At 44.6% G+C, this 25,388-nt stretch overlaps 1 protein-coding gene across 2 annotated transcripts in view; it reads left to right on the plus strand.

Moving 5' to 3' along the window:
* LOC142582901 (uncharacterized) overlaps window positions 1-25,201 on the plus strand; it is a 110,051-nt gene extending 84,850 nt beyond the window's left edge. For both annotated transcript variants that reach the window (XM_075693012.1, XM_075693014.1), the window contains 5 exons: window positions 577-653; window positions 6,276-6,400; window positions 11,718-11,809; window positions 19,002-19,146; window positions 22,439-25,201. In XM_075693012.1, the coding sequence (XP_075549127.1) occupies window positions 577-653; window positions 6,276-6,400; window positions 11,718-11,809; window positions 19,002-19,146; window positions 22,439-22,481 (482 nt within the window). In that variant the 3' untranslated portion in view covers window positions 22,482-25,201. The remainder of the gene's footprint in view (window positions 1-576; window positions 654-6,275; window positions 6,401-11,717; window positions 11,810-19,001; window positions 19,147-22,438) is intronic.
* The last annotated feature ends 187 nt before the right edge of the window (window positions 25,202-25,388 follow it).

Consider the following 25,388-nt stretch of genomic DNA (forward strand, 5'->3'; position numbering starts at 1 on the left):
ATGTGACTAGCATGCATCTCTGTTTACCATTCTTATTTATGTACGTTGAGCTGAAAAAGTGGGCACAGTTGTGAGAGCTGCGCTGTTGCTAATGCTTTTGGAACCCATAAGGGCTACCAGCTGAACCCCCTTGACTCTCAGAATTTGTTTTGGAGACACTGATCATGAACACCAATCATGTTTGTCTTCCTGTTTTATTGAGTAGCATTGTTATTAAATTCTTTGGTTTTATGTGCCAAAACCACAATCTGATTATGAGGCATGCTGTGGTGGGGACTCCGGATTAATTTTGACCACCTGGGGTTCCTTAACGTGCCCCCAAAGCACAGAACCACAGCTGTTCTTGCATTCCGCCCCTTATTGAAATGCAGCCGCCACAGCCAGGATTTGATCCCGTGATCTCATGCTTAGCAGCAGAACACCATAGTCGCCAAGCCACTACGGCATGTAATAGTATTGTTCTCTTTGTAGAGCATCATTGCCTTATTGCTGGTACTATTAGGTTATTGTTGCTTATTAGCTGTCTTGTTGCTCCTAGTTTTCTTAACTTGTTGCTGGCATCTGCATCTGTTACAGAAGCTTCAGAAAATGGTGGCCGAGGCACAATTTCAGTGACTCCATCCTGTTTTGTGTTACGCCGCAAGAAGTCCAAGGTTTGGCACTTTCTCTGCTTATACAGTTCTATGAGTATAAATACTTAGCGCAAAATGCTGCTAAAATAAGCAACATTTCAACATTACAGAATGAAAAATCAACAGAGTGCATCTTGGGTCGTTCACGCCTCACCAATTACATGCACGCGTCGGCATCTTGGGCCGCAGCGACGTATCACATGAAGTGGGCACGTCAAAACTTCCCACCAAAATTTCCCAGCCGAAGAAGCTGCTGAAGCAGGCTAAATTCAAGCAGCGCAAGCATAAGCAGCGAAATCGATAAGGTGTCTTAGGCTGCTCAGGCCCCACCATTTTGGTGCATGTCAGCACCTCGTGCTGCAGTGATTCACGCAATGCTTCGCATTACATAGATGTCAGCTACAGTGGAGTTGGTTGAAGTTTTAGTGACTTCAAATCATACGTTTTCCCCATTAGTGCTTATTTTTTTGCGTTTTCTTCCAAAACAAATTAATGAAGTTCTACTGTAATACTTCTGCAGAATTAGTCCTTGCATATATAAAGAAAGTGTGAACTGTTTATGGGATTAGCAGAACAAGCTTAAATGCTTAAGGGAGAAATAAGAGTGCATTTTTGCATGCAACTGTCTTCGTCTTTTTTAAAGAAAACTACATATTAATTATAATATAAAAAGGTAATTTTTAATGCTCTGGACACAATTCTAATGCAGTTGTTTCCATTTGCTCTGGATAGGGTGTCCTGCATAGTGCAATGGGTGTTGGTCCTTTATTGAGGGACTACCTACACATGCGTTCATGAAAGTACAGGGGCACATTATGGTAATGTATCACCTATCAAGCTGAGCTGAAATGTTCTTTTTCAACAAAAATGCTCCAAATGTACCTGATGTGCTGTGTCAGAAGGTCAGGTGCACAAGTGGTAGAACGGTTACATGTTCCGACTGGCCAGTGCACTACCATGGTGCATGTTCATGCAGCCTACCAAAGTCCTGGGTGACGCTTACTACTGTAGTTGGACCATGTTGTGCCATTGCCAGCATTCCCATTATCTGTGCTGAGTTGCACTTTCACTGCTCACAGTCCTGCACGGTTAGCTTTCTCAGAAAGCTTAACAGCCTCCTGGCTAAACTTGGCACATGTTGAGCCGGAAAATTTTGAAAAAAAATATTTATATCCAAAAATTTGTTATATTAGAGCATTGGTCCAAATATGCAGCATTTCTTCTGAGATAGGTGATCTTAAAGGAGAAAAAAAACCTAGGCTTATATTAGTGCAAATGCAGTACAGTACAGTTAAACCCGGCAATGAGGAAGTTGCATCCAACATGAAAATACCTTTGTTATGTATATTTGTTATCGGCACATATTTCTTACGCTGTGACATCGGAGAAACACATATTAAATTTGCTTCGTTAAACCGAATAATTCGTTAGTTGTCGACCGATTTTTTGGACTCCAAAAATTCAAACTCGGGGGTATTCCAGACTTCACAAACGCACCATCAGGGTTCCCACAGAGCTAATGCATTTCCGCGACAGACTTTTCGGACGAATTTACACAATGAAATCAGTCTGTCTTTGGGGATACAGGTTGCTGTCACTGCATTGCATCCGTGGTTGAGTCTGCCTGGCAAGTACAATGTATTGTATAAAGGTAGAACCGCATGGCGCGATTTCTGGCGCGATTGACGCGCGGATGGTGGGACTCGCATGTCATTTTGACGCGTGCCCAGCATGATCCGTCACAAAATCGCGCCGCCGCGTGCTGCTGCTCGGATTGGCGTCGCGTCCGCCAATCAGAGTTCAGGTAAGTCACGTGGCATTTGGTCACGTGGCATTTTGGTTTTTGGTTTTGCCACCAGATGGCCCTGCTCTCTGTGCATCTCGACGGAACCTCTCTGGCGAAATTATTTTTTTCTCGGCAGAACTGGCACGTGCATCAAAGAAAGCATGTGCTACAGTGATTTCGTTCACGCATCGTGTTCACCTAAAATGGACACTGCAACCTTCAACGAGGCCCTAATAACTGAAGTGGAGAAGCGTCGCGTCCTGTGGGACGTACGCGACCGCAATTACAAGAACATCAAATGTAACCAAGCTTGGCGAGCTATAGCAGATACCCTCAGCATAGACGGTATAGCAGATGCCCTCAGCATCCCCCTTAATAGTAGCAATCGCCTCTTCTGCTCGGTAGTAAGCGGCCGACACTCTATTTTCTATGGGAAGTTGTAAACAAGCAGCGGCCTCTCAGCATACGGAAGGTACATAGTAGCAGTTTCGCACACAATCTTGCTGCTTGAAATTAAGCTTGATAAATACACTTCGGACAAAAATGTCGCTGTCTAATTACACTAAGATTATTTTGATTGTAGTGTTCTGTAAGTTTAAGGGCATATTATATATGCGGTAACAGAGACAATTCTTGTCGTTGGAAGTTATGTTGTCTGGCAACGCGGAAAGCACAACGCGAAAGCGCCGCTCCCTTTTTTTTTTTTTTTTTTTTTTTTTTTTTTTTATGGATGCTCGCGCGTCGGCGGCAACGCGAGCGTTTGCTGCGCGCCGCGTTTTTTGTGAGCGAAAAACGTGCCATGCGGTTCCGGCTTAACTCTGTTCGCATTCTTATCATGTGCATTGCTTACCCATGCACATTTTTCTCGCATGCATTTCTGGTCGTACAGTCGTTTACTGAGTGCTGAGCGCATTCGCAAAAGGAAGGCAGCAGGCATCTTGAGCAAGACATGCACATTTTTCTCGCGTGCATTCCTGGGCATGCGGGTGTATTCTGAGTGTTGAGCACATTCGCTAAAGGAAGGCTGCAGGCATTTTGAGCAGGACATGTGCATTTTTCTCACTTGCATTCCTGGGCATATGGTTGTATTTTGAATGTTGAGCACATTTACTAAAGGAAGTCTGCAGGCATCCTGAGCAAGACATGCACATCTTTCTTGCGGGCATTCGTGGGCATACATTTGTATTCTGAATGGTGAGCATATTTGCTAGGTAGTGACTACAGTGACGAGGCCCGGTACTTTAACATCAGTACTACAGTGACGGGGCCTTTTTCTTAATCCAGTACAATACTCATTATCTGGTGTTACACAAGCATGAACATGTGCCAAGCCTTTTTTTTTTTTAATTGCTTTTGCCATTCCCTTTTCATTCTAGTGAACTTTCTTTCTCTCTTTCTTTATTATTATCATCATAGGTGTTATAGTGCATACGCAAAAGACTGTTGGGCCCAATAGCCGCAAGCTAGTGGATGGTCCAGATATGGGAAATATAATAGACATTCGGTACAAGCATAGGGGGGTCAATACAGGGGATGAATGCAGCACATTAGCACATTAAAAACAGAGAATTTTTTTTTTATAGCACGCATAGAAATTTATCACCACTTACATAAATTATCAAACAACGAACAACAGAATGCCAAGCAAGAATGCAGGCACAACATCAGTGGTTTATAGCGAATAAATAGTGCTTTGCCGAAATTTTGTGTTTCTTATTTTGGAGAGTGTATGTTCCATGTCCTAACTACAACAAATTCCAAGTAGTCTTTTGCCATATACATTATGTACAGGAGGCAGATTGAAATTTCTAGCGGCAGTCTTCTGGTAGCACGTAATGATGAAAAAGATATGGACACAGGGAAAGGATGATTACGTTTCACAACACTGTTTACGTAGCTAGCTGTTTTAAGCTCTCGCATAAGATCGAGTGGCAGTATGTTTAGTTGATTGAACAGTGGCCTGCTGAGTGTATCAATTCTCAAGTGCGTCATGATTCTTAATGCCCACTTTTGTATAACCAAATGGACCATAACAGAATCAAGCTTCAATGCAGCCGGGCCCCGTCACTGCAGTGTAGATGTTAAAGGGACCCTGAAACGATTTTGACGATTTTCTACAAATGTACTCAGTCATTAGAGTAAGTCCTTCTGATCATTAATTGACACATCTAAGTGCTCCGCATAAAGCGTGTAATTTATTATAAGGTTTTAAATATGCACATCACTGCCGATCGCAGCACACTGCTTGGCGGAATTTTAAGCCGCCCCTACCCATATGATGGAAATGGAACTATGACGGAAATATGACCCATACGGCGTCAATGGGGCGAGCTATCCGATCCGCTGACCAGGGCGCGTGATCAATTTTTCCAACTTTATGGTAAACAAATGGTGTTCATAATAGTTGGAATGTTAGTTAATTTGTTTTTATAGAAAGAAAGTAACATAAAGAGAATGCACAAGAACACTTTTTCAGTACACTTAAGCACTTCCGGCACACAGCAAGTGTCATCTGCTTGTGTTACAATGTGCTCCGTCGTTGACGAGAGCTCCACCGTCAGTGTCGGTCTGTCTTTTTGCAAGCGCTATGATTCGACTTTGTTGCGTTGTGGACTGCAAACGTAGCGACTGGCAATATGTAAAGCTGCGACATTGTGTCCCTCTGCAAGCCAGTAGGTGAGCGGTCTGGCTGCAGTGCACCAGACTGCTGCTATCCAATCGGTGCCAGGATTTGCGCAATTGCGGCTATCACTTTACACCGGAAGATTACTAACGCAATAGCGTTTCGCGAGTCCGGTATTGGGGTAAACGCAAGCGCAAGGGGACAGGGCCTGGCCCTTTGACCGTGTCATCTCACAGGATGAACAGAAGCGCAAATGTGACTGGTCTGCACGGTGCAGCCACCTGGTGGCATAGAGCTCAACCACACAAAGTAGCAGTAACAAAATGTATTCTTCTTTGCTGCTGGTGTAAATTTCTCGCAGGAGTGTAATTGTTAACACGTTGTATTTGTAAATGTTTAAAATGTTTTACACTTGGTTAAGCTCTGCGCCAACGGGTGGCTGGACCGTGGAGACCGATCAGTCAGCTTACGTACGTCTACGCTAAAGTTCCTTCATCAGCTTGAGTTTATGCCTCCACTGTTCCGTCAAAACGTTCAGCTTGTGTGTGATTACCAGAATACCAGACACATTTGGCGCTACGACAGAATGCTCGCAACGCACGCTGCTTCGATTGCTCTCGCTTGGGGTCGACGGCCAAGCGGCTAGCGGAGAGGTTTCGTGCAGGCTCCAAAACAACCAGAAGTGGACGATGTGACGTCGTATCGTGACGCAGAACCAGTGAAGGCAGAGCTTAGCTTCGATCGCTTGGCAAACGAGTTGAGGAGGAAAAGCATGCCTAGGGAGGAGGGTAACTTGTAATCGCTTGTAGCTCCATTAACGTAACGCTTCACTTAAATTGTGGTGCGAATGTTATACTTTAGCTGTACCCTACGCGTCTACAAAATTTGTCCGAACCGTTTCAGGGGCCCTTTGAAGTGCCAGGCCCCGTCACTGCATTGCAGATGTTAAAGTGCCGGGCTTGTCACTGTACTTACTACCTATTCGCTAAAGGAAGCCAGCAGGCATTTTGAGCTAGACATGCACATTTTTCTCGCATGCATTCCTGCGCATACAGTTATATTCTGAATGCTAAGCACATTCGCTAAAGGAAGGCAGCAGGCATCTTGAGCAAGACATGAACATTTTTCTTGCATGCATCCCTGGGCATATGGTTGTATTCTGAATGTTGAACACATTTGCTAAAGGAAGGCTGCCGGCGTTTTGAGCAAAACATGATGTGTACACATTGTGCAGACGGTGTCGCTGACCTACAAATTCGGAGCCATTGACATGCAGCTGTGTGCCGGGGGGCAGATTGGTACCCTGGCAGTCATTCGGGTGCTCTTTGGCTACGAAGCACTTCGGCAGGCAGCCAAAAGGCAAGTCCCGCCCACAGTTCTGTCTTCGTTTTATTTTTGTTTTTCTTTATAAACCCTTGCCCATTATGTCACATGTAGTCTATCACATGTGAAATCTAGTCTGTTCACTGTACCTGTCATGTTTCTATGATTATCGTACTTGCCATAGTGTCTCATTGGCTGTGGCATTCTGCTGATAACCACAAGGTCGCGGGTTTGATTCCTGCTGCCGTGGCACGCATTCAGATGGAGGCAGATTACAAAAACACTTGTATACTCAGCATTGCGTGCATGTTGAAGACCCTCCGGTGGTCAAAGTTAATCTGAAGCACCCTGATACAGCATGTCTCATAATCAGATTTTGATTTTGGCATGTAATACCCCAGAATTCTTTTTCAATGTTTTATAGTTTTATAACATTATAGCCTTCAATCTAATTTAATCTCGGTTTATCCTTTTGCAGCATGTGCCTACAGTTGTTCCTGCAGAGTTAACACTTCAAATTTGGAAACAGTAATGAAATCAGTGGTGGTTAAAATGCATTGCCTGCATCTAAAGACACTTCTGATTAGCTTGCAGGTTAAATTTGGTTGATACAGTCGAAGCCACTTATAACGTTACTGGTTTTAACAATATATCAGTTATAACAATGAGAAGCTGCTGCACCGTCAACTTTTGTATGTTTTCCATGGTGAAATAACCCGCTTACTACAATGCCCCGATGCCGGACTATCGGTTATAACAATGAAGTTTGGCTGTTGGGTGTCCGAGCTGAATGGTAGTGAAATGCGAAATCCTTGAAAAGAAAAAAAACACGAGAAATTCGAGTCGCTGCACGATGGGCTGCAGCTCTAATAGCCACCACGCACTCACTTTCTAGCCATCTCCGCACGCCTCTCTCCCATCATCTCCCCCCCCTCCTCCGAACACGAATGGACTGTGCGCACGGCTCGGCTGTGCCCACAGTTCTATGCCGCCTCACCCTCCGAAATGCGAATGGACCGCGCCAACTGTGCTGCTCGCAGTTTACTCACATGTTGCTCGCTGGCTCCTCATTCAGCGCAGTTCTGCAAACAGATTAATCGCTCGCATTTGTCTTCATTGTTTGCGTTGAAATCGTTCCTTGCCACGTGGCTTCTCGTCACTGAAACGGAAGATGGTTGATTCGCCCACTGATCATCGGCAATGCATAACGTTGCCGGTGCAAAGAAAGTGCATGGCTGTAGATTTGGAAACGAAGTGCTTCTGACCGATGAGAGGACCGTCGCGACCGTGCTTGCATCAGATAGCGATGGCAGCAATTACGCGGTAGGGCAGGCTGCCCCATGAGGCGAACATCACGACCGTGCTTGCATCAGATAGCAACGGCAGCGATTACGCGGTAGGGCAGGCTGCCCGATGAGGCGATCGTGGCGACCATGCTTGCATCAGATAGCAACGGCAGCGATTACGCAGTAGGGCAGGCTGCCCAATGAGGCGATCGTCGCGACCATGCTTGCATCAAATAGCGACGGCAGCGATTACGCGGTAGGGCAGGCTGCCCGATGAGGCGATCGTCGCGAACGTGCTTGCATCAAATAGCGACGGCAGCGATTACACAGTAGGGCAGGCTGCCCGATGAGGCGATCGTCGCGAACGTGCTTGCATCAGATAGCAACGGCAGCGATTACGCAGTAGGGCAGGCTACCCAATGACGCGATCGTCACGCCCGTGCTTGCATCAAATAGCGACGGCAGCGATTACGCGGTAGGGCAGGCTGCCCGATGAGGGGATCGTCGCGAACGTGCTTGCATCAGATAGCGACGGCGACGACAACAGCGATGACGCGGTAGGGCAAGCTGCCTTGACCTTGTCCTCACAGGAGGCCCGGCAGATGATTCAGGCACTCCGGGGCTTCGTTTTTGTGAGGAACCTTCCGCTGCCCTACGTGGAGCTCCTGGATGCCTTGTAGAAGGATGTCGGCAAGCTTCGCGTAAAGCATGCAGGGGTGAGGAACGTAGGGTTTTCTTGTGCAAGCCAGTGAGAAGTACGTGTCGAGATGCTTGTGGCGATCCCACCTCAGCGTTTCTTCTGAATTTCTCAAGCTGACAGGCTGCCGCGGCAGCGTTCTTGCAATTTTTAAAAGGCCCCTTTTAAATAGCAGTGTCATTCTTTAACGCCGACAGGCGCAGCATGTTACACATGATCGGAGCACCCAGGAAGCAGTTAAACGAGTGAGCACAATCAGCAGCCAGATGGAGGAAGGTGGTGGGGAGGGGCACTGGCCTCCCCGCCATTATAGTTTTCTCACAACCGCTCTACCATCCCCCTATTTTGATTTTTTCATGCAACCAGGTTATAACAATTATCGGTTACTACAATGGAATTTTCATGGCACCTGAATATTGTTATAAGTGGTTTCGACTGTATATGCACAAATCATGCCAAAACAACACACTTATTGATAGATGTCTGGGTGGTTGGTAGTTACACTATGCGTCCGTATACTAGGAGGTTATCCTCATTTCTTGTATTTCTAACAATAAACATTTGTTTTGAAACGGCTCAATAATTTGGTAATGCAGTTCAACCTTGATATAATGCAGTAGTTAACATCATCAGTTTGCTTCTTTATATCGAAATTTCATTGTATTGAAATTCGACCTTTAATGCAAATAAGTACAGTTGCTGATCGACCTTTTTTACACGGAAAGGGGTCGCAGAATTTTCCAAATTATCAGGGATTAAAAGAAAATCAAATTTGAATGAGAAAACAATTCATTTTAATGAATTTGGGAGTCTGCGATGAATGATATGGTTTCATGCCATATCGACGATAGCTTTTTTCTCACACTTTCACCATACCCTCTTCCTACGCTTTCCTCCTCGTGTCTTTCATCCTCCGCATTCGCCATTTCATCCTTTAATTGTTCGCTCAGTTACCGCGATGCTCGCCGCAGGGATGGGTGCCTAAGAGCTGTGCTCTAAAAAAATAATTGTGATCCAAGTTGCACTGTGAGGAGCGTTCTTGAACAAAAATGGTGTCATCTTGTTCACACAATTGTACAGATAAACCTCGATATAACGAACTTCAATATAATGAAATTCTCGATATAACAAAGTATTTAACTTTTCATAACCCCTTGTCCATAGAACATGTTTTTAGAACTTCAGTATAGCAAAGTGTGTTTGTGTGCGATTTCAATATAACGAAATTTCACTGCTGCCGCAAAGGAATACCAAGAAAATACGCAGATGGTCAAATGATAGAATTACAAGCGGCTGCTTGCAAATGCACTTCTCAAATCGTTCGCTGCGCGACAACAGCGACCGGCGAAGTGGAGTGGCATCATGTTCCGTATAAAGTCCAATTGCGATAAGATACTATCATGCCCCGCGCACTGTGTGCTTTAGGTACGAAGGAAAGTGTGCGAGGGTGAGACAAGAAAGACAGTGGCTTCACGAGTGCCGCCTCCCCACGCAAGCAAAGGGGAAAAGGGGGAGGGGAGTGAGCTCGCGGTAACGTGATCAAGCGTGCGTGAGGGGGCTGGTGGAGTGGGGGCGTAAGCTGGTGCGCGTCTTGGCCGTTGCTGCGAATAGCTGTAAGCGCGGTTGAGTGCATACGCAGTCGCGGATCCTGCTTTAGAGGTAATCTGCCGTGTGCGCACAGAGTAGGCGTGCCGAGACGCCGTGGCTCCATGTAAGCTGTCTTATCACATGTTTAATATTGGAGGTTGCTTAATATCAAGCTTCGGTGACCCGTGGGAGTGATATGTAGCCGAAGCATTCGCTTCCCTCTGCCGGCACTTTGCCTGATAACATCATCCCAATACCGGCGACGCTACCAGCTGCAGGAGTGGAGTACACGTGAAAGCACGTACTCGCTTCGCTTAATTCGTACAGCCAAGAAGATATCGCTGATGTATGTGGCCTGAAACCGTATTATTCGTTGCCGACTCCCAAATTAAGCAAAATGAAATGTTTTCTCATTCAAATTTGCTTTTTTCGATTGTCCGATAATTTGGAAAATTCTGCAGCCCCTTTCCGTGTAGAAAAAATGATCGGCAACTGTACTTATTTGCATAAAAGGTAGAATTTCAATAGAACGAAGTTATATATAACGAAGCAAGTTGCCTATTCTACCGACTTTGCTGTATCGAGGTTTAACTGTATTTACCAGTGCGCTTATTCCTTTCATTTTTACTGCTGTAAGTGACTACCATCAGCTTAGGTATAATGAATAAGAGAACCTCATTCATACGTTTTTGAAAAAGAAAGCAAAATAAAACATACTAGCTGGGGAAACGTACGATCCAAAGTCATTGAAAACTTTGGAAGACTCAACTGTAGTTGATATCTACATAATGCACAGCGTTGCATGAACTTTTGCAGCATGAGACACTGATGGGCATTGAGCTGGCCGGGACCAAGTGACCCAAGGCGCGCATTGTCATTTCCCTATCTATTGCAGAATGTTTTAAGAAGGTGACAGGGGACCGAATCGAAATTGAGCTGGTGGACGACACCAGAATGCAATGCTGCCAGAGCAAATCACGACGCTCAAATCGCACCACCTGCAGCAGGGAATTGTAGCGCACTTGGGTTATCGCGTTTTGAATGCATGGACTACATACTTCCAACAGCACTATGCCACACGTGCACACTGTGAAACAGATAGGTGAAGATGCTTATCGCAATAGAGCTAGTGGTGATAGCTGTGAATGATGACATATGACAACCTGCAAAATTTGCTGGTACTGCCAGCATTTTCACGTGACACAGACAGGCAAGTAGTGCGAGGAAGCTGCCATGGCAGGCGTCTACTGCTTTTGATCACGTGTGCCTCATGCTTTTTCTTCTTTATGTATAATCTAGTGGCCGAATAACATATTATACGATTGCAATTTGGCGGTGTACTGTGAACATTGGTGCCAAAAGATTGTGTTTTCCGGGAATGTATCAACCGGTAAAGAAGAAGCATGACTGTTTCTACTAGGAGAATGCCAGAAAACTTGAGAGTAGAAAAAATCGAGAGGCAGACATAGACAAAGAGACAGGAAGGTGGCCAGCCATCTTCCTGTCTCTTTGCCTATGTCTGCCTCTCAATTTTTTTCTACTCTCAAGTTTGCTGGCATTCTCATAGTACATATAACCATGTACTAACTAGCCCAACAAGCCACTCTCTCTCATGAAGTGGAACTGTGTTGGGTCATTTTTTGTTTTCTCGATCACAAACGTTACTGCCAGGAAATTGTACGAAACAGGATCGTATCAACGAGGCTCTGCTATACTAAACACTTTGTGATTATCAAGTCCTTTTTAATTTGACTCAAGTGTAGTTATGAACCTGGTATTGCAGAGCATTTTCCAAGTCCTCGGGATCCAAGTGCCAACCATCTGAAGTAATGTTACCCTTCCTTGGATCGTTTGAGAATGAGGGCAAAATAGATGGTAAGTTCTTTGCCGAATTGGCACTTCATTGGTGAGGAATTCCCTTTTTTCTTGCGAAATAGTCTCTGTAAGGCTGTTTGTCTTTGTACAGTACGCTATATAAATTTATGGAGCACATATAATTTTTTTCCTGTTAAATGAAACATTATACAATTTGTCGCTGTTTATTGCTGAAAAGCAGGCCAGCCTTGTAATTTTTCTTTCTGCCTTTATATTAATTTTTATTGTGGCTATCTCCGACCAGGTCTTGCTCGATAGGGATGAAAATCTAGGTGAGTTTGTGCATCTGCAAGGAGCTGCAGTTTTTCTTAATACCAGAAAACCTGATTATAACACTGTCGCATTTGGCACAAAAATACCTTCATTATATCCTATATGTATTATAAACACACAGACCATAATCGGCTAACAAATGTTCACGATTCAGTCTAAGCAAAAGAAATGCGAGCACAATGCCTCCTGACAAGTCAGCAAAGGATTTCTTCTCGATTTTGATGGCCCATTGGGGGCTTGCTGTGCTGATACTTAGCACATGAAGAATGCTAAGTTAGAAACATGCTCTTTGTGCTATTGTTAATATTGTTACGAAGCAGTGGGGCATGGTGCGACTATGAACAAAGAAGATGATTTGACAAGAGCATGCAGCTGGTTTGGGCAGCCATCTTGTTTTTGCAACGTTGCTGCAGTTTGTAAATTGTAAACACTTACACTTCATTAATTCTGCCCTGTGGCAATATGCAGTAGTGCGATCTTCGGCACATAAAACCCTATAATTTAATTTAGTAGTGCGATCAGCATAATCACATGAGATCGATACATTGGCCTACTGGTGTCAGGCCAGCGAAGCCAAGCCATTGGCCAAAATGCACATGCGTGGCCAGTTGCTCTTGCTGCGTATGTGGCATTTTTGTTGCCAGAATGCATGCAGTAAGCCCTTGTTATAATGAAATCGCTTTACTCAAAATATTGCATTATTCGACATTTCTTCCGGTCCCAACCAGACGCATGCATTTTAAGCTGTATCACTCTTAAGCATACGAAGAGCTTGACCCGCTTAGAGCGAAGTGGCTAACGGAGGCATCTTTTGTGCATGCAGGTCCCATTTGTGCATGCAGTGTGAAATTAATACCGCCGACGAATTAGTCTCATGCATGTACAGAACAGGCCACAAAAGTACCAAACCCACGATCGATGACCGCCTAGTATTCCGTAACCAGTGAGTGCCGAGTGCTCCCAGCAGTTTAGTGCAAAGTGAATGGAAGCTGTCAAATTTCATATTGCAGTGAACCCGAACCATTAATCTTGGTCGCAGCCGCATCGCTGGTGTCCCCTATGATAGAGTTCACACGAAAATAAAGTTGTCTTGGTGCTTTGCGATGCCAGAAAACCGTGGTTTCTTGGATGTCGAAAAGTGGCCGAAAGACAGCAGGCAGACTTGCGCCATAGCATTAGCATAGCTCGCCAGACTTGCGCCATAGCATAGCTCGATGAGCAAAGTTTTACCGCTCTAAAGAGCACTTCTGGCACTGAAACATGCCGAAAAGCACGGAAGCACCCCTCGAATTATAAGTGCCATGTCCAATGCGAGAAGCTACGTTAAAGAGCCCCTCACCAGGTCTGGCCGTTCCGAGCTGACAAGTGCAGAGCACTCAATGTGCGCTAACGATCGTGTTTGCAAAGTATTGCATCGCTACGTGCAGCGGAAAGGTCTGAAATTTAAATCCAAAGACCGTTTTCCCTTTCTCTTGCGGCGACCGCGCTCCAAGCTGGACGGTGACGTACTCGTGTCCCTGCACCTACGTACTCGTGTCCGCAGTGTGACGTCAATCATCGAGATGCGACTTCGAGAATTATTCCAGGCAACATCTGTTATTTGTGTGATCTGTTGTTCGAATTGACGAATTGAAGTTTAGAGAACAAATAAAACACACAAATGGAATGCCTGCGTGTTTTTTTACTTCGCACCGAAGCAATAGAGATGTACTTCCGCTTCGTCTACTTGTTCCCACAGTCATGCAGTCACATGCATAGGTACCAGAACTGTGCCATTTTTTACCATGTTTCAGTGCATGATGATGCTCTGCGATCCGCTTGTTCTGCCTCAGTATTCATGTAGCCCTGAATTATACTGCTAGTCATGTTTCCTTGTGCGCAGTATGCAAAATTGTGCGCTGCGCGAACGAGACAACAGCTCGCGCGCGACACTGTCAGCAGAAATGCATAGCTCCGGGGGGGGGGAATAAAAAGCGGGGAGAAAAATAAAAAATGAAGGCGGGGCCTGTGCCATTTGTGTTGCGCAAAAACTCTAAGTCTGGTATGGGAGAACGCAGGGAAGGAATGTCGCTTGCGGAGGCTAGAAGGGGCAAGTGGAGGGACTGTCTCGCGTTGCACTGGAGCTCGCCTTCTGAAATCATGGGTTTGCAGCACTGAAATATTTCTATCTCGGCTGATGAGCTGATGCGAAAAATTTTTGTGGCAGAACACTCCTTAGAGGACACGTAACAACTTCCAACATATAACCAAAATTTGCTCTAGGGCCTGGTGAGGGACCCTTCAACAAATTGGGCAGATGACTTTGGGGAAGCCAGACTATAAGTTCACTCGCCGCTCGCCATAATCGGCCTGCATCACAATAAAACGCTGCCCCTAGCTTTGTTGCACTTTTGATAGTGCAAATCGACCAATAACTTGCTGAAAACACAAAAAATCCGAGCATCACCATCGCCGAGTTAGGCTGTCAGCACTGGGGTCAATGCAAGGTTGTGTTTCCCCAGTGATTTTCTTGAGCCGGCCATGCTCGATTCACGCCATCTGACTTTAGAAAAATGGTCGAAATGCTTGGTGTGGTCATTGAATTGTGTTCGTAGACATTATTCAATGGCGCGGATGCAACAGTGCGCAAACACCGACACTCGAACTTTAGAATTAGCACAGTGCCATCAATAACGATGCTCCGAAAAACTCTCGTTTTGCAAACTTCACGGCTGCACACCTCGGGAAAAAAATTGCCCAGTGATCATGCAAAGCCTCTACTGCAAAACTGTTCAATTTTCATGATCGCGTACCCACAATGAGTGGCTAATCGTTTTTTGAGCACAGCAAACACAACCTCAGACTCACCGCGGCATTTGCAGCACTTTCTAGTGCGATACTCTCATAGTGTTCCATGACATCTGAAGCCCCCCCTATACAACCAACCACTGCCTTCCCCTCCTTATTCGCTCTCCAGTCTACAAGCCGTTTGGACGCCAGTCACTCCTCTCACTCGCCTTCATGTCAGCTCCTCGCCTCCTCGCTGCCAGTTTCGACGTTGGTGCTCCTCAAAAGCTGCCCTCTTTAGGCCTGCCCTACCGTGCACAATCTTCTACCAATTGGTGCCCTTCCGCATTTCCTGCTTGTTGGTCTCAACAACTCCGATCACCTTTCTTCCGCTACAAGTGAAGCCAATGCCAAGCCCGCCATTGCAACCATCACCAGCACGCACTGACTAGGAAAGTGAGATGCCCTGACGACATTTTGAAGCTTCTGGCTTCTGCATCGACCAATGCATTCAGTCACTTTGGCGCCGACAGTGTCTTCGTTTGGATCCGTGCTGCACGCCATGTAATTGTGTGTTATTCGGAGTGCTTCATTAGGTGTGCTTCGCATGTGCTTTTGTAGTCTACTGTGATAAATGGTTCTGTCAGTCTCCAAGCGAAAGTGTCTGACTTTGGAGCAGAAAGTTCTGCTGATAAAAGAAGTGGGGAAGCGTGGCTAGCAGAAAACTGACATCGCGAAGGAATTCGGTATACTGCCGTCTACTTTATCAACTGTATTGAAAAACAAGGAAGCTGTGCTGGGTGGCTTTTAAAAGAGCTCGATGAAGAGAAAGAGGAATCGCAATTCGAAACACCCCGAAGTGGAAGGTGCACTTCTACAGTGGCTGAAGAAGGCCAGGAGTGCAAATCTCCCTGTACATGGACCTACACTTACTGCAAAAGCCGAAGCTCTCGCCCTCCATATGCGCCATAAAAATTTCAAGTGCAGCAATGGCTGGCTTGAGCGGTTCAAGAAACGACACGGCGTGACCTCGAAGTCGATCGTTTGCGAAAGCTCAGCCGTGAACCGTGACGCTGTGGAAGTATGGTGCCAACATCGGCTCCAAGCTCTACTTGAAAAGTATGGAAACGAAGACATCTACAACCTAGACGAGGCTGCATTTTTCTACAATATGCTACCAAATCGCATGTTCACTACCGCTAACGGATCTTCATCCGGAGGAAAACAGAGCAAAGAGCGTGTCATGGGGCTTTTGGTGCCAATGCAACAGGCGAGGACAAGCTTCCCTTGTAGATACTGGGGAAGGTGGAGAAGCTGCGGTGCTTCCGAAATGCAAATATTCTCAAGGAATGCATCTACAGAAGTAACAAGCGAGCATGGATGAGTGCTGATATTTTTGAAGACTATGTGCGCCTTCTGGATAGACAGTTCGACGCAAAGGATCAGCAAGTGTTTTTCATAATTGACAATTACCCATGGGAAGATCGACAACTTTAAGACTATCGCTGTAGAATTTTCGCCTTCAAACACAACCGCGGCACTGCAACCGATAGATCAGGACATCATTGAGAGCGCAACTGTACCACAAGGCTCTTTCGCAGCGCATGCTCACAGCGCATGACACCAGCAAGAGGTACAACATTGATTTGCTTGGTGTGATCCATTTGCTGAACTTTTTATGGAAAGAATTGCACCTTCAAAGGTCACCAACTGCTTTGCGCACACCGGCTCTTCCCGCGCCATCGTCATTGACCCTGGTGATGACCTGCCTGATGATGACCAGACTTGCTGCGATCAGTAAAAGGCTGTTCATAAAATTGCTGGCCAAGAGGTAGAAGGCAACTTCGAGACATTCGCGTTGGCTTAAGCTGCTGCTCCCGTGGTCGCCCCAGCGACGGATGCAGAGATACTAATTGACACTGGTGGTGGCCCTGACGAGGATGAAGAACTCGTGGACGAAGAGCTATGTGAAGGGCCAACTATGGTGCAGACGCGGGAGTACATAAGCCTGCTGCAAAATAAGGTTGCATGCATGGATGGCGACCACAGCCTTGTGCAATGCTTGGCCAAATTAAAGCAGGGGTTGCTCGCATCCGTTAAGAACTTGAAACAACCAAAGCTCACTGCCTTTTTTGCACCTGAATAAAGTTTTGCTTCACTGAATACATTGTATTTTGACTTCCTCGCAGTTGTGGCACAATTAAAGCTCGACTGCTTTAGCTTTTCTCAAGTAGTCGTTTAAATCGAATTGCCGCTTATAACAAATATTTTCGCCCTCCCGCTGACTTCATTATAACGAGGGATTACTGTATTTTAATCTGGGAGCAAACAATCTTCTCTTTGCTGTACCTGATATTGCCACCTGGTGTTTCGAGCCAGCAAACGGTCAGCATTCGAGTTAATTGCAACTGTGTCAGGTAGCTCTGTTGTTACAAGTGCTAAGCTGGCTTGGTTCATAGTTGCCCCCTTTTGCAGGTAATTACCTGCATGCGCTGTTCCTGTTTCATTAATCTCTTGCTAGTTCTCATATGTTGTCACTCCATGCCATGACTGTAATGTCATTTCTGTCAGCTCAGCAAGTCTGTCCTTGCAAAACATTTGTGGTCTTTTTACACAGTGCTGTATACAATAAAACCTTGTTCATACGTTTTGGAAAAATCCGCGTGAAAAAACATACGATCTGAAGTAGCTTAAAAGATTTGACAGACTCAGCTGTTGTTAACATCTACGTAATGCGAAGTGTCATGCAGGTCGTTGCGACATGAGATGCTAACACGCGTCAAGCTGGTGGTGCTCCGGCGGCCCAAAATGCGTTATGTTGTTTTCCTAGAAGGCAACAGGAAACCAATGCGAAATCGAGTTTGTGGGCAATGCCGGATGCCGTTGAAGCGAAACGTGATGCTCACATCGCGCAGCCTGCAGTAGGGAACAGCAGTGCATATGGATTATCACCTGCTAAAAGTGTGCCAGTACCAGTGGCATTATACACCACGCGCTGTAAAATTTGGAGGACGCTTAAGCTTCGCCTTTAAGAGTAGAATGTGATAGCATTCAAAGATCCCTGACTGCTTCTCACGCTTCCCAGCAACTGCAGCATATGTAACCGTAATGTTTACCGGGGAACGCTGGCAGCGAACACTATGCACGAAGGCGGGCTTTCTGGTAGAAATGTGGCCTCTTCATGGCCTGCGATGCGGCGGAGGCGAACGTCATCTGGAGGTGCTGCAAGGAACCGTGCGCGCCGCTCTGTAGCCTCCAAGATGTTCGCGCACAAATGGCGGGCACCGGGCCGGTCTTTGAATGGTAAAAAGGCTGGAGAAGGGGTTTGTTTGAGCTTTTGCGTAACAGAATTATGTTTTCTTGTATATTCAAATTACAGTCTGGCACTATCATGTCTGTAGATCAGGTGTAAGTCGTACTTTACAATTTTTCTACGTATTTTAGCTCGAGAAATTCAGTTAAGTAACTTCGTTGTGCCACATGGAGGGTCTGGGTATGCATGCTTTGAAATTCTTGCTGAAACAACGTCAGATGCTTGATGTGGGACACTGACACCCGATTTTCTGCGACACGGGGCCCTTAACGTTACTGTGTTAAAACACATAGGTGAAGATGCTTATCGCAATAGGTTTGGTGGTGATAGCTGTGAATGCGGCATGCGGCATGCTACCTGGGCCGAGATTTGCTAGTACCGGAATAAGAAACTGTGCACGCTGTCATTTTCACGTCAGACACGCGAGTACTGTGGTGAAGCTGCTGCCGTGGGCAGCTATTTACTGTTCTCGATCACGCGCGTCTCGCGCATTTTCTTGTTTACATGGGATCTGGCGGCTGGAAGATGTATCATATGATTGCAGCTTGACGACGTACTGAGCATTTGTGCCAAAAAAATCTTCTTTTCTGGGAACATATAAAACGGTAAAAAATGAGCATAACTCTATTGGGTCATTTTTTGTTTTCTCGATTGCGAACACGGGAGGCACCGGGAGAATGTACGTAACAGGAACATATCAACGGTGTTCGACTGTAATATGTTTTTGACTTCACCAAGCTTGTCCAGCCTGGCAGTGTTGACTGACCAAGCACAATGTGCACGCCTCTTTTTTTATGGGCTCACCTTCATTTTGCACTTTATCTTTTCTTGCGACACCAGAGGTCAGGGTGTCTGCAAGCCTGGTGGAACAGGTGTTCACAAGGACCGTCTCTCAGGCAGTTGTTGCAGTTATAGCCAGCGGTGGTGCCACAGCAGCACTTATCCAGTCGTCCACGGCGGCCTCTTTTGCACCCCTGGAAGACCTGTAAGCTTTTCTGCTCTGTCCAGCCAAGCTGTAGTGAAGCCATGCTTTTTAGCAGGAATTCTAGGACTGGCGCCAATTTCTAGACATTCGTCCTCAATATCCACACCAGAATAAATGCATTGGCATTACATTTAAGATTATTGAAAACTGCTTGACGCAATATTTTTGGGGTACCGTTGGCTGAAACATGAAAGTATTTCGTAACACACTTTATTTCGGAAGTTGTACTATATTTGCAATTTTTGCTAAGGAAACATAACTTCACTACTGCTTGGCTTCAATTTCGCATTTGCAACAGGTGCCTTATAGTGAAAACTTAAGAAATTATACCCCACAAAGCCCGAGCACAATTCCACATCAAAGAAAATAAAAACAACTTGTTCACGTTTATTCCTGGCCATGGAGAGTATATTGGTACGGAGAAAACAGTGAGATGATAATTGCATAAACATTAGTAGAGTAATTACTGAATCAGCAATTGATTAGCTGAACTATCCACAACTGAAAGCTGGCCCTCCCAATTTCAGAATCTTTGAAAGGTGGCAAATCACGCCGAGCTTGACAGCCGAAGGGCTGGGAGTAAGAGACAGGTTGATGTGCGTCTCCTTTTCAAACGAAATTTTGATATAACGAAGCGAATTGTCGATTTTACTAATTTCGTTATATTCAGGTTTAACTGTATCACTCAGTCGAATCAAATAGTGAATGTTCAAATAATTTGATTCGTGAATTGGATATATATTATTCAATATATTCAGGGTCTAGGCTCGCGCAGTGCCACAGGTCGCGTGCACGGCGGTTGCCCTCATGCTGAGTCCCACCCAAGCAAGCATGGCACTTTGCACAAAAGGAGCTCTGAGCGCACCACAAGCGGGTTGCCCCAGCTGACATGTTAACGTACTTTGTCACTGTCAGCACTCACCGACGTTGGCCAATGCAGGGAATGGCAACAAAAGCAGCGTGTATTTCGTGGAAGTCAAAAGCATGTGTGAACATTGGGTCGATTAGCTGGCGATAGGCACGCAGATAGTGTTCGATACATGGCAGCGAACTTCATGCTGCTTCAACTAGTATAAGCTACCCGTGGTGGCTTCATAGTGGCGGTGGGGTTCTGCTGTTGAACACATGGTCGTGGGTTGGACTCCCAGCCGTGGCAGCTGCATTTTGATAGAAGTGAAATGCAAAAACGTTTGCGTACTTAGATTTGAGTGCGCCTTGAAAATCTCAATTATCAAAATTATTCTGGAGTACTCTACTGAGACATTCCTCAGGCCCAGTATTAATTTTGATATGTTAGACTTCGTGAGTCAGCCAATTATACAGCATAATCTGAACGTAGTGTACACAGTACAGTGTGTTCTGTCAGCTGTTAGGCAGGGTGTCTACCAACAGGGAAAACTGGGAATTCTCAGGGAATTTGAATACTAGTCTGGAAATACTCAGGGAAAACTCAGGGAATTTTTGCTGCTTTCAGGGAAAATTAGCCGTAACATTATTGAAAGGGAACGAAAGTCGTGTTAGTGCTGGCTCCAGTAACAGAGGAATCGCAACGAATCGTCATTGACGCCGTGTCATCGCCACAAGGTATTGCCAGAGTAGTTAACGACCGATTTTTCGAGACGCCCGATTTTTCGGACATGGCCGATAATTCGCACGGCTTGAGGCACCACCACGTGCTCCATATAGTCAATGTATATTGCCCTGACTGCAGGTCTGAAATGGCATTAATCAAAGCCACCACCGCCGCCATTTTGATTATCTCGCCGCCTCCAACTGGCACTCTCGCATGCAGATCCGCTGGCAGCCGTAGCCACCACCGCGGCAATGTTAGGCCTAGCTGCTTCTACGTGCCGTGTTTTTCATTGAAAGAATTCGCCGCCGTCAGCAATGGCATCGACTCCGCCTTTGTAATCCTCGCGATTGGCTTCGAAGCTCGCAGAGCACAACGCGTTGCGTAATGCCAGTCTCCGAAAGTTAGCTTCGCCTCGGTACAGCACTGTTAGGCGGTGAAGCATAACAAGCGTGGGAAGGGGCAATTGTCACGGGACACAGTATGTATTCCTTAATTATACACGCTTGCACCCCTGTCTCCTGTCACAGTACAAGCACTGATATGCCTAATAAGTGTACTGGCAGGCCTCAAGAGCTTTTTCGGACGTGCCTGTGGCAATTTTAGCCCTTAGGGGCAGATAAAGAAATGCATTCATTTCTTTCGGACTGCCCGATTTATCGGACGTTTTTGCGGCCCCTAGGAAGTCCGAGAAATCGGACGTTGACTGTATAACTGATCAAGAGGATGCTTCAAATGATCCATGGGGTGAAAGCGTTGCAAGAGGATAAGAACAGCATGGACCGACGCACTGAGAAATTAAAGGGAAATGAAGCGTGCTACCACCTCTTTGAAGGAGCTTGAGCTCTAAAAACAAAGTGTTGGCTGACGCCGAGATGCCGGTGTCCCTCATCCAAACCAAAATAAACGCTTTAAAGCCGTGACACGCAACACTGAGTCATTGTACGTGGGCTGAGAGTATATCAGGACAGTTGTGGTTGAATTCCCAGCTGCTGAGAGAGAATCTTAGTTGTGACAAAGTTCATTCAGGCCTCATACCGATGAGCTTGCTATCAGTTGATAAAATAGCTCATATTCGAAAATATTTACTTATGTATGCATCTCCTTTTCATTTGTATTTTAAAATGTTTGACTCAATTTAGAATGGGTTTTATCATTTTTATCGCTGTGCATTTGACTAACACCTTCCTCCTGTTTTCTTTTTAAATAAAATAGATATTACTCCTTACTATTCAAACTGGATTGAGTCATTTTTTATTTCAACATGCTTACTAGAGAGTGACAGCATCGGGCAACATGGTGTCAGCCTGTCTTGACATAAAAAAAGGTTATGGCTCATTCAGGGAATTTTGCAAAGGTGCTCAGGGAAAACCTGGAAAACTCAGGGAATTCGGAAATGTCAACTTGGTAGACACCCTGGTTAGGTGAAAGCTGCATGAATAAGTTGTATTTCCACCCAGTTTTTAAGCAGTTATAAAAGAGCAGAGCATTTTGTTGGTCAGGCGTACCAGCAGACTACGTGAGTGCCAGATGTGTGCTCAGAATTCTGAAAAAGATCAGCCTTTTCAGTGGTCCAGTGAGTGAACTACTGTGAGTGAACTACTGTGAGTGAGCTACTGTGAGTGAAACTACTGTGAGTGAATAGAATGAATTAGTATATACATAGTGTATTGCAGTTGGAATTGGAGGTTTCAGCATATGCTGATTCATTGTTCTTTGCAGAACCTTTCTGAGCAGACTCAGCCTCTCCGAACTTCCTGAGTGAGACATTTCACTGGAGCCCTCTGTGTGCCTGTGCCCTTCAACCTGAAGCAGGCTTGCCAACATGTTAATGCATTTTCACAAATTAAGAAGACAACTGTTGATGGAACCAAAACTGGTGTTCTTCCTTTTTGAAACACCTTGGTTGTTGTGAAGTTGTCCATGTGAAGTTTGCCTTTTTATATCCTTTCAACATAACTTGGCAAATAACATCGAGTGGATGGGTTATGAAGCTAAGAAACCATTCAGTAACGGTGCACCGTAACATTACACCTAGGGTTTGATACACAGACATAAAAACTAAATTTTATCTGGGTTAGGATTATATATCAAGTAGCAATAAGAATACTGCTTAATGTTGCAGAAATGTAGTAGTACGAATACTGAGCACCATTCCTGGCTCTTGCTCGCATGCAAACTGAATAGTGAACGTATAGATTTGAAGATGTTGTATAGTTACCATGCATTTTTTTCATGAAACCCTAGGTAGTTTTGAGATTTTAGGATAGTACACTTCTAAAGAAAAAGTTTAACAATTTTTATAATATCATCATAATCAGTGTGGAATATGTCAAACATCTTGAAGGGACAGTGCAAGATGACTAAGACAAAAAGCAGGAATAACAAAGGACAGCACTGTGTCTTTCCTGCTTTTTGTCTTACTTTATTTATTCAAATACAGGTCAACCTTTTTTGTGATCAAAGGATTTTGACCTATATTCATGAGCAAAGCTAACAAAAGTACTGTGCTTACAGATTTCCTCTGTCACGCCCTCTTTGAAGTCTGTCTGGAGATTATCCAGGCTGGCTTTAAAAAATGCTCCATACCCGATGCACTTGACGGCACCGATGGTGATGTCGTTTGGGGTGTCGAGATTGTAAATTTCCGACGAGGATGCAGCTTGCAGCATCGACTAGCAAGATTTAGTAGCTGAGCTTATGCTAAATAAAGGTGTCAGGCTCAAAATAATTCGTTTTATTTTTAAAAAGATATATGGGGCAACCCATTATTGAATTATACATTTTTTTATTTCTTGGCAAGCTCATTGTATAGGGTCGACTTATATTTGTGATCGACTTATTTTCGAGTAAATACAGTAGTTGTCTTGTGCTGCCCCTTCAAGACGTTGAACTATGGTCGTTCCACGCCAAATCAACCAGCATTTTTTAGGCCATCACAGATATAGCTGAAAAAATTTCCACATGTTTGCTGAAGTTCAAAAGTGCTTCTCCCCATTCGTTTTTCTTTCCAAGAATTTTCTAGCATTTTGGCAAAAAATTATTGTTCTTGCTAAGCTGAGCCAGAAGGCATCAAAAACATTTTTTTTTCAAAGGCACATTGTATGATCCAGTCGTTCAAATGGTGTGTATGGAAAAAAACAATGAAGGGATGTGACTGCCAAAATAACCAATATTTCAAATACTTGAATACTTGGGTGGTTTTGGCACTGGAACTGGTAAACTTGTGAAGTTTGCATCTTTTTCTTGGAATGCGGGAAAATTCAGAAGCCACAAAGGAAATGTAGAATGATCACCCAGTTGACATATTATAGTCAAAAAATATTTGATGCTTTGAAGGTTCAGCCAATTGCCTGAAAAATAACTATAAAGTTATAATTTTTGCAAAAAGATTTGTGCTCAAAGTAAAAAAGTAGCTTTGATGGTCGACTTAAAAATATATGTGATATATCATTAGATTGCTCTACATGTCTGCTATTCATGCCTGTGTCTCGTACATTGGGGGCACGTTAGAGAGCCCCAGGTGATCTAAACTTCCGGAATGCCCCACTACGGTGTGCCTCATAATCAGATCGGGGTTTTGGCCCATAAAACCCCATAACTTAATTAACGGACAAAAAACTACTGATAGTGTCAGGAAGACAAACAAGGCCCGAAGTCACAATACTTTCAATTAGCAGAAAGTACCATCTATATGTCGCTGTGATCATGGCAGTTATAAAGTGCCTGTCACTATATGAGTGCAAGGCACCCGAGTACTGACAATAACGAATTACTGTTAAAAGTAATATTGTGAATGTGAGCTGCAATTCTTTTCTCATGTTCAGTATTCTTATAACTGTACTATAACATTTTTTGCAGTGGCATCCTTGACTAGGAAGATGTAACAATTCTATTACAATTATTTTCCTTTTTTCACTTCCGTGGTGGTCGGAGCAGGACTAGTGAATATGTTATCACCAGGATTGGCCAGTAATGTGAGGTGGCTGACAAGAATGGAAAACAATCGAGTGAAGGAGTTCTTTACATTATGTAAATCAACACTGTATTTTTAAGGCATTATCCGCCGTTTCTTTGTGTTTCTTTCCAATATGGTTGCTCTCACATGACATTTATATAAACTTATCCTGGCACTTATGCCTTGAGCACACTATGTGCCTGTTTTTTTTTTTTTCATTCCATTTTGTAGCGCAAATGTATGTACTTATGTCGAATGCACGGCTGTTGCTGGTTTGTTTCTCTTCCAGCTTGCATTTTCAGTCTACATATATGTATGTGTCACATTGTAAATAGTTTTGGTGCTGGTCGTACAAGTCTTGATATGTGTATTTATGAAACCTTCCTGAAGGTCACCAATGCTGCTAAGGCCACAGTAAAGTACTTCTAAATCTGTATTTTTTGAGCAAGTTGAAAGTGTGTTGTCTTCAAAGTATGTATAGTTCTTATAAATGAGAAATTTCTGAAATAAAATTTCATGACTCCTTGTGTGTTGCTTTGAACTTCATGGACAAAATGGCTGAAATTGAAATGCTGTTCTTTATGGAATCATGCCATTTCTGTGGCCACCAATGAACATCCAGACACTATAACCTGTGAGGCATGGTAGTTGACAGATTTTGGAGAAATATTGTGCACATTTTATTACCAAGTCCAGCTTTCGCCACTTTAGCGC

The sequence above is a fragment of the Dermacentor variabilis genome, chromosome 5, assembly GCF_050947875.1.
Source record: "Dermacentor variabilis isolate Ectoservices chromosome 5, ASM5094787v1, whole genome shotgun sequence".
Classification (NCBI taxonomy): Eukaryota; Metazoa; Arthropoda; class Arachnida; order Ixodida; family Ixodidae; genus Dermacentor; species Dermacentor variabilis.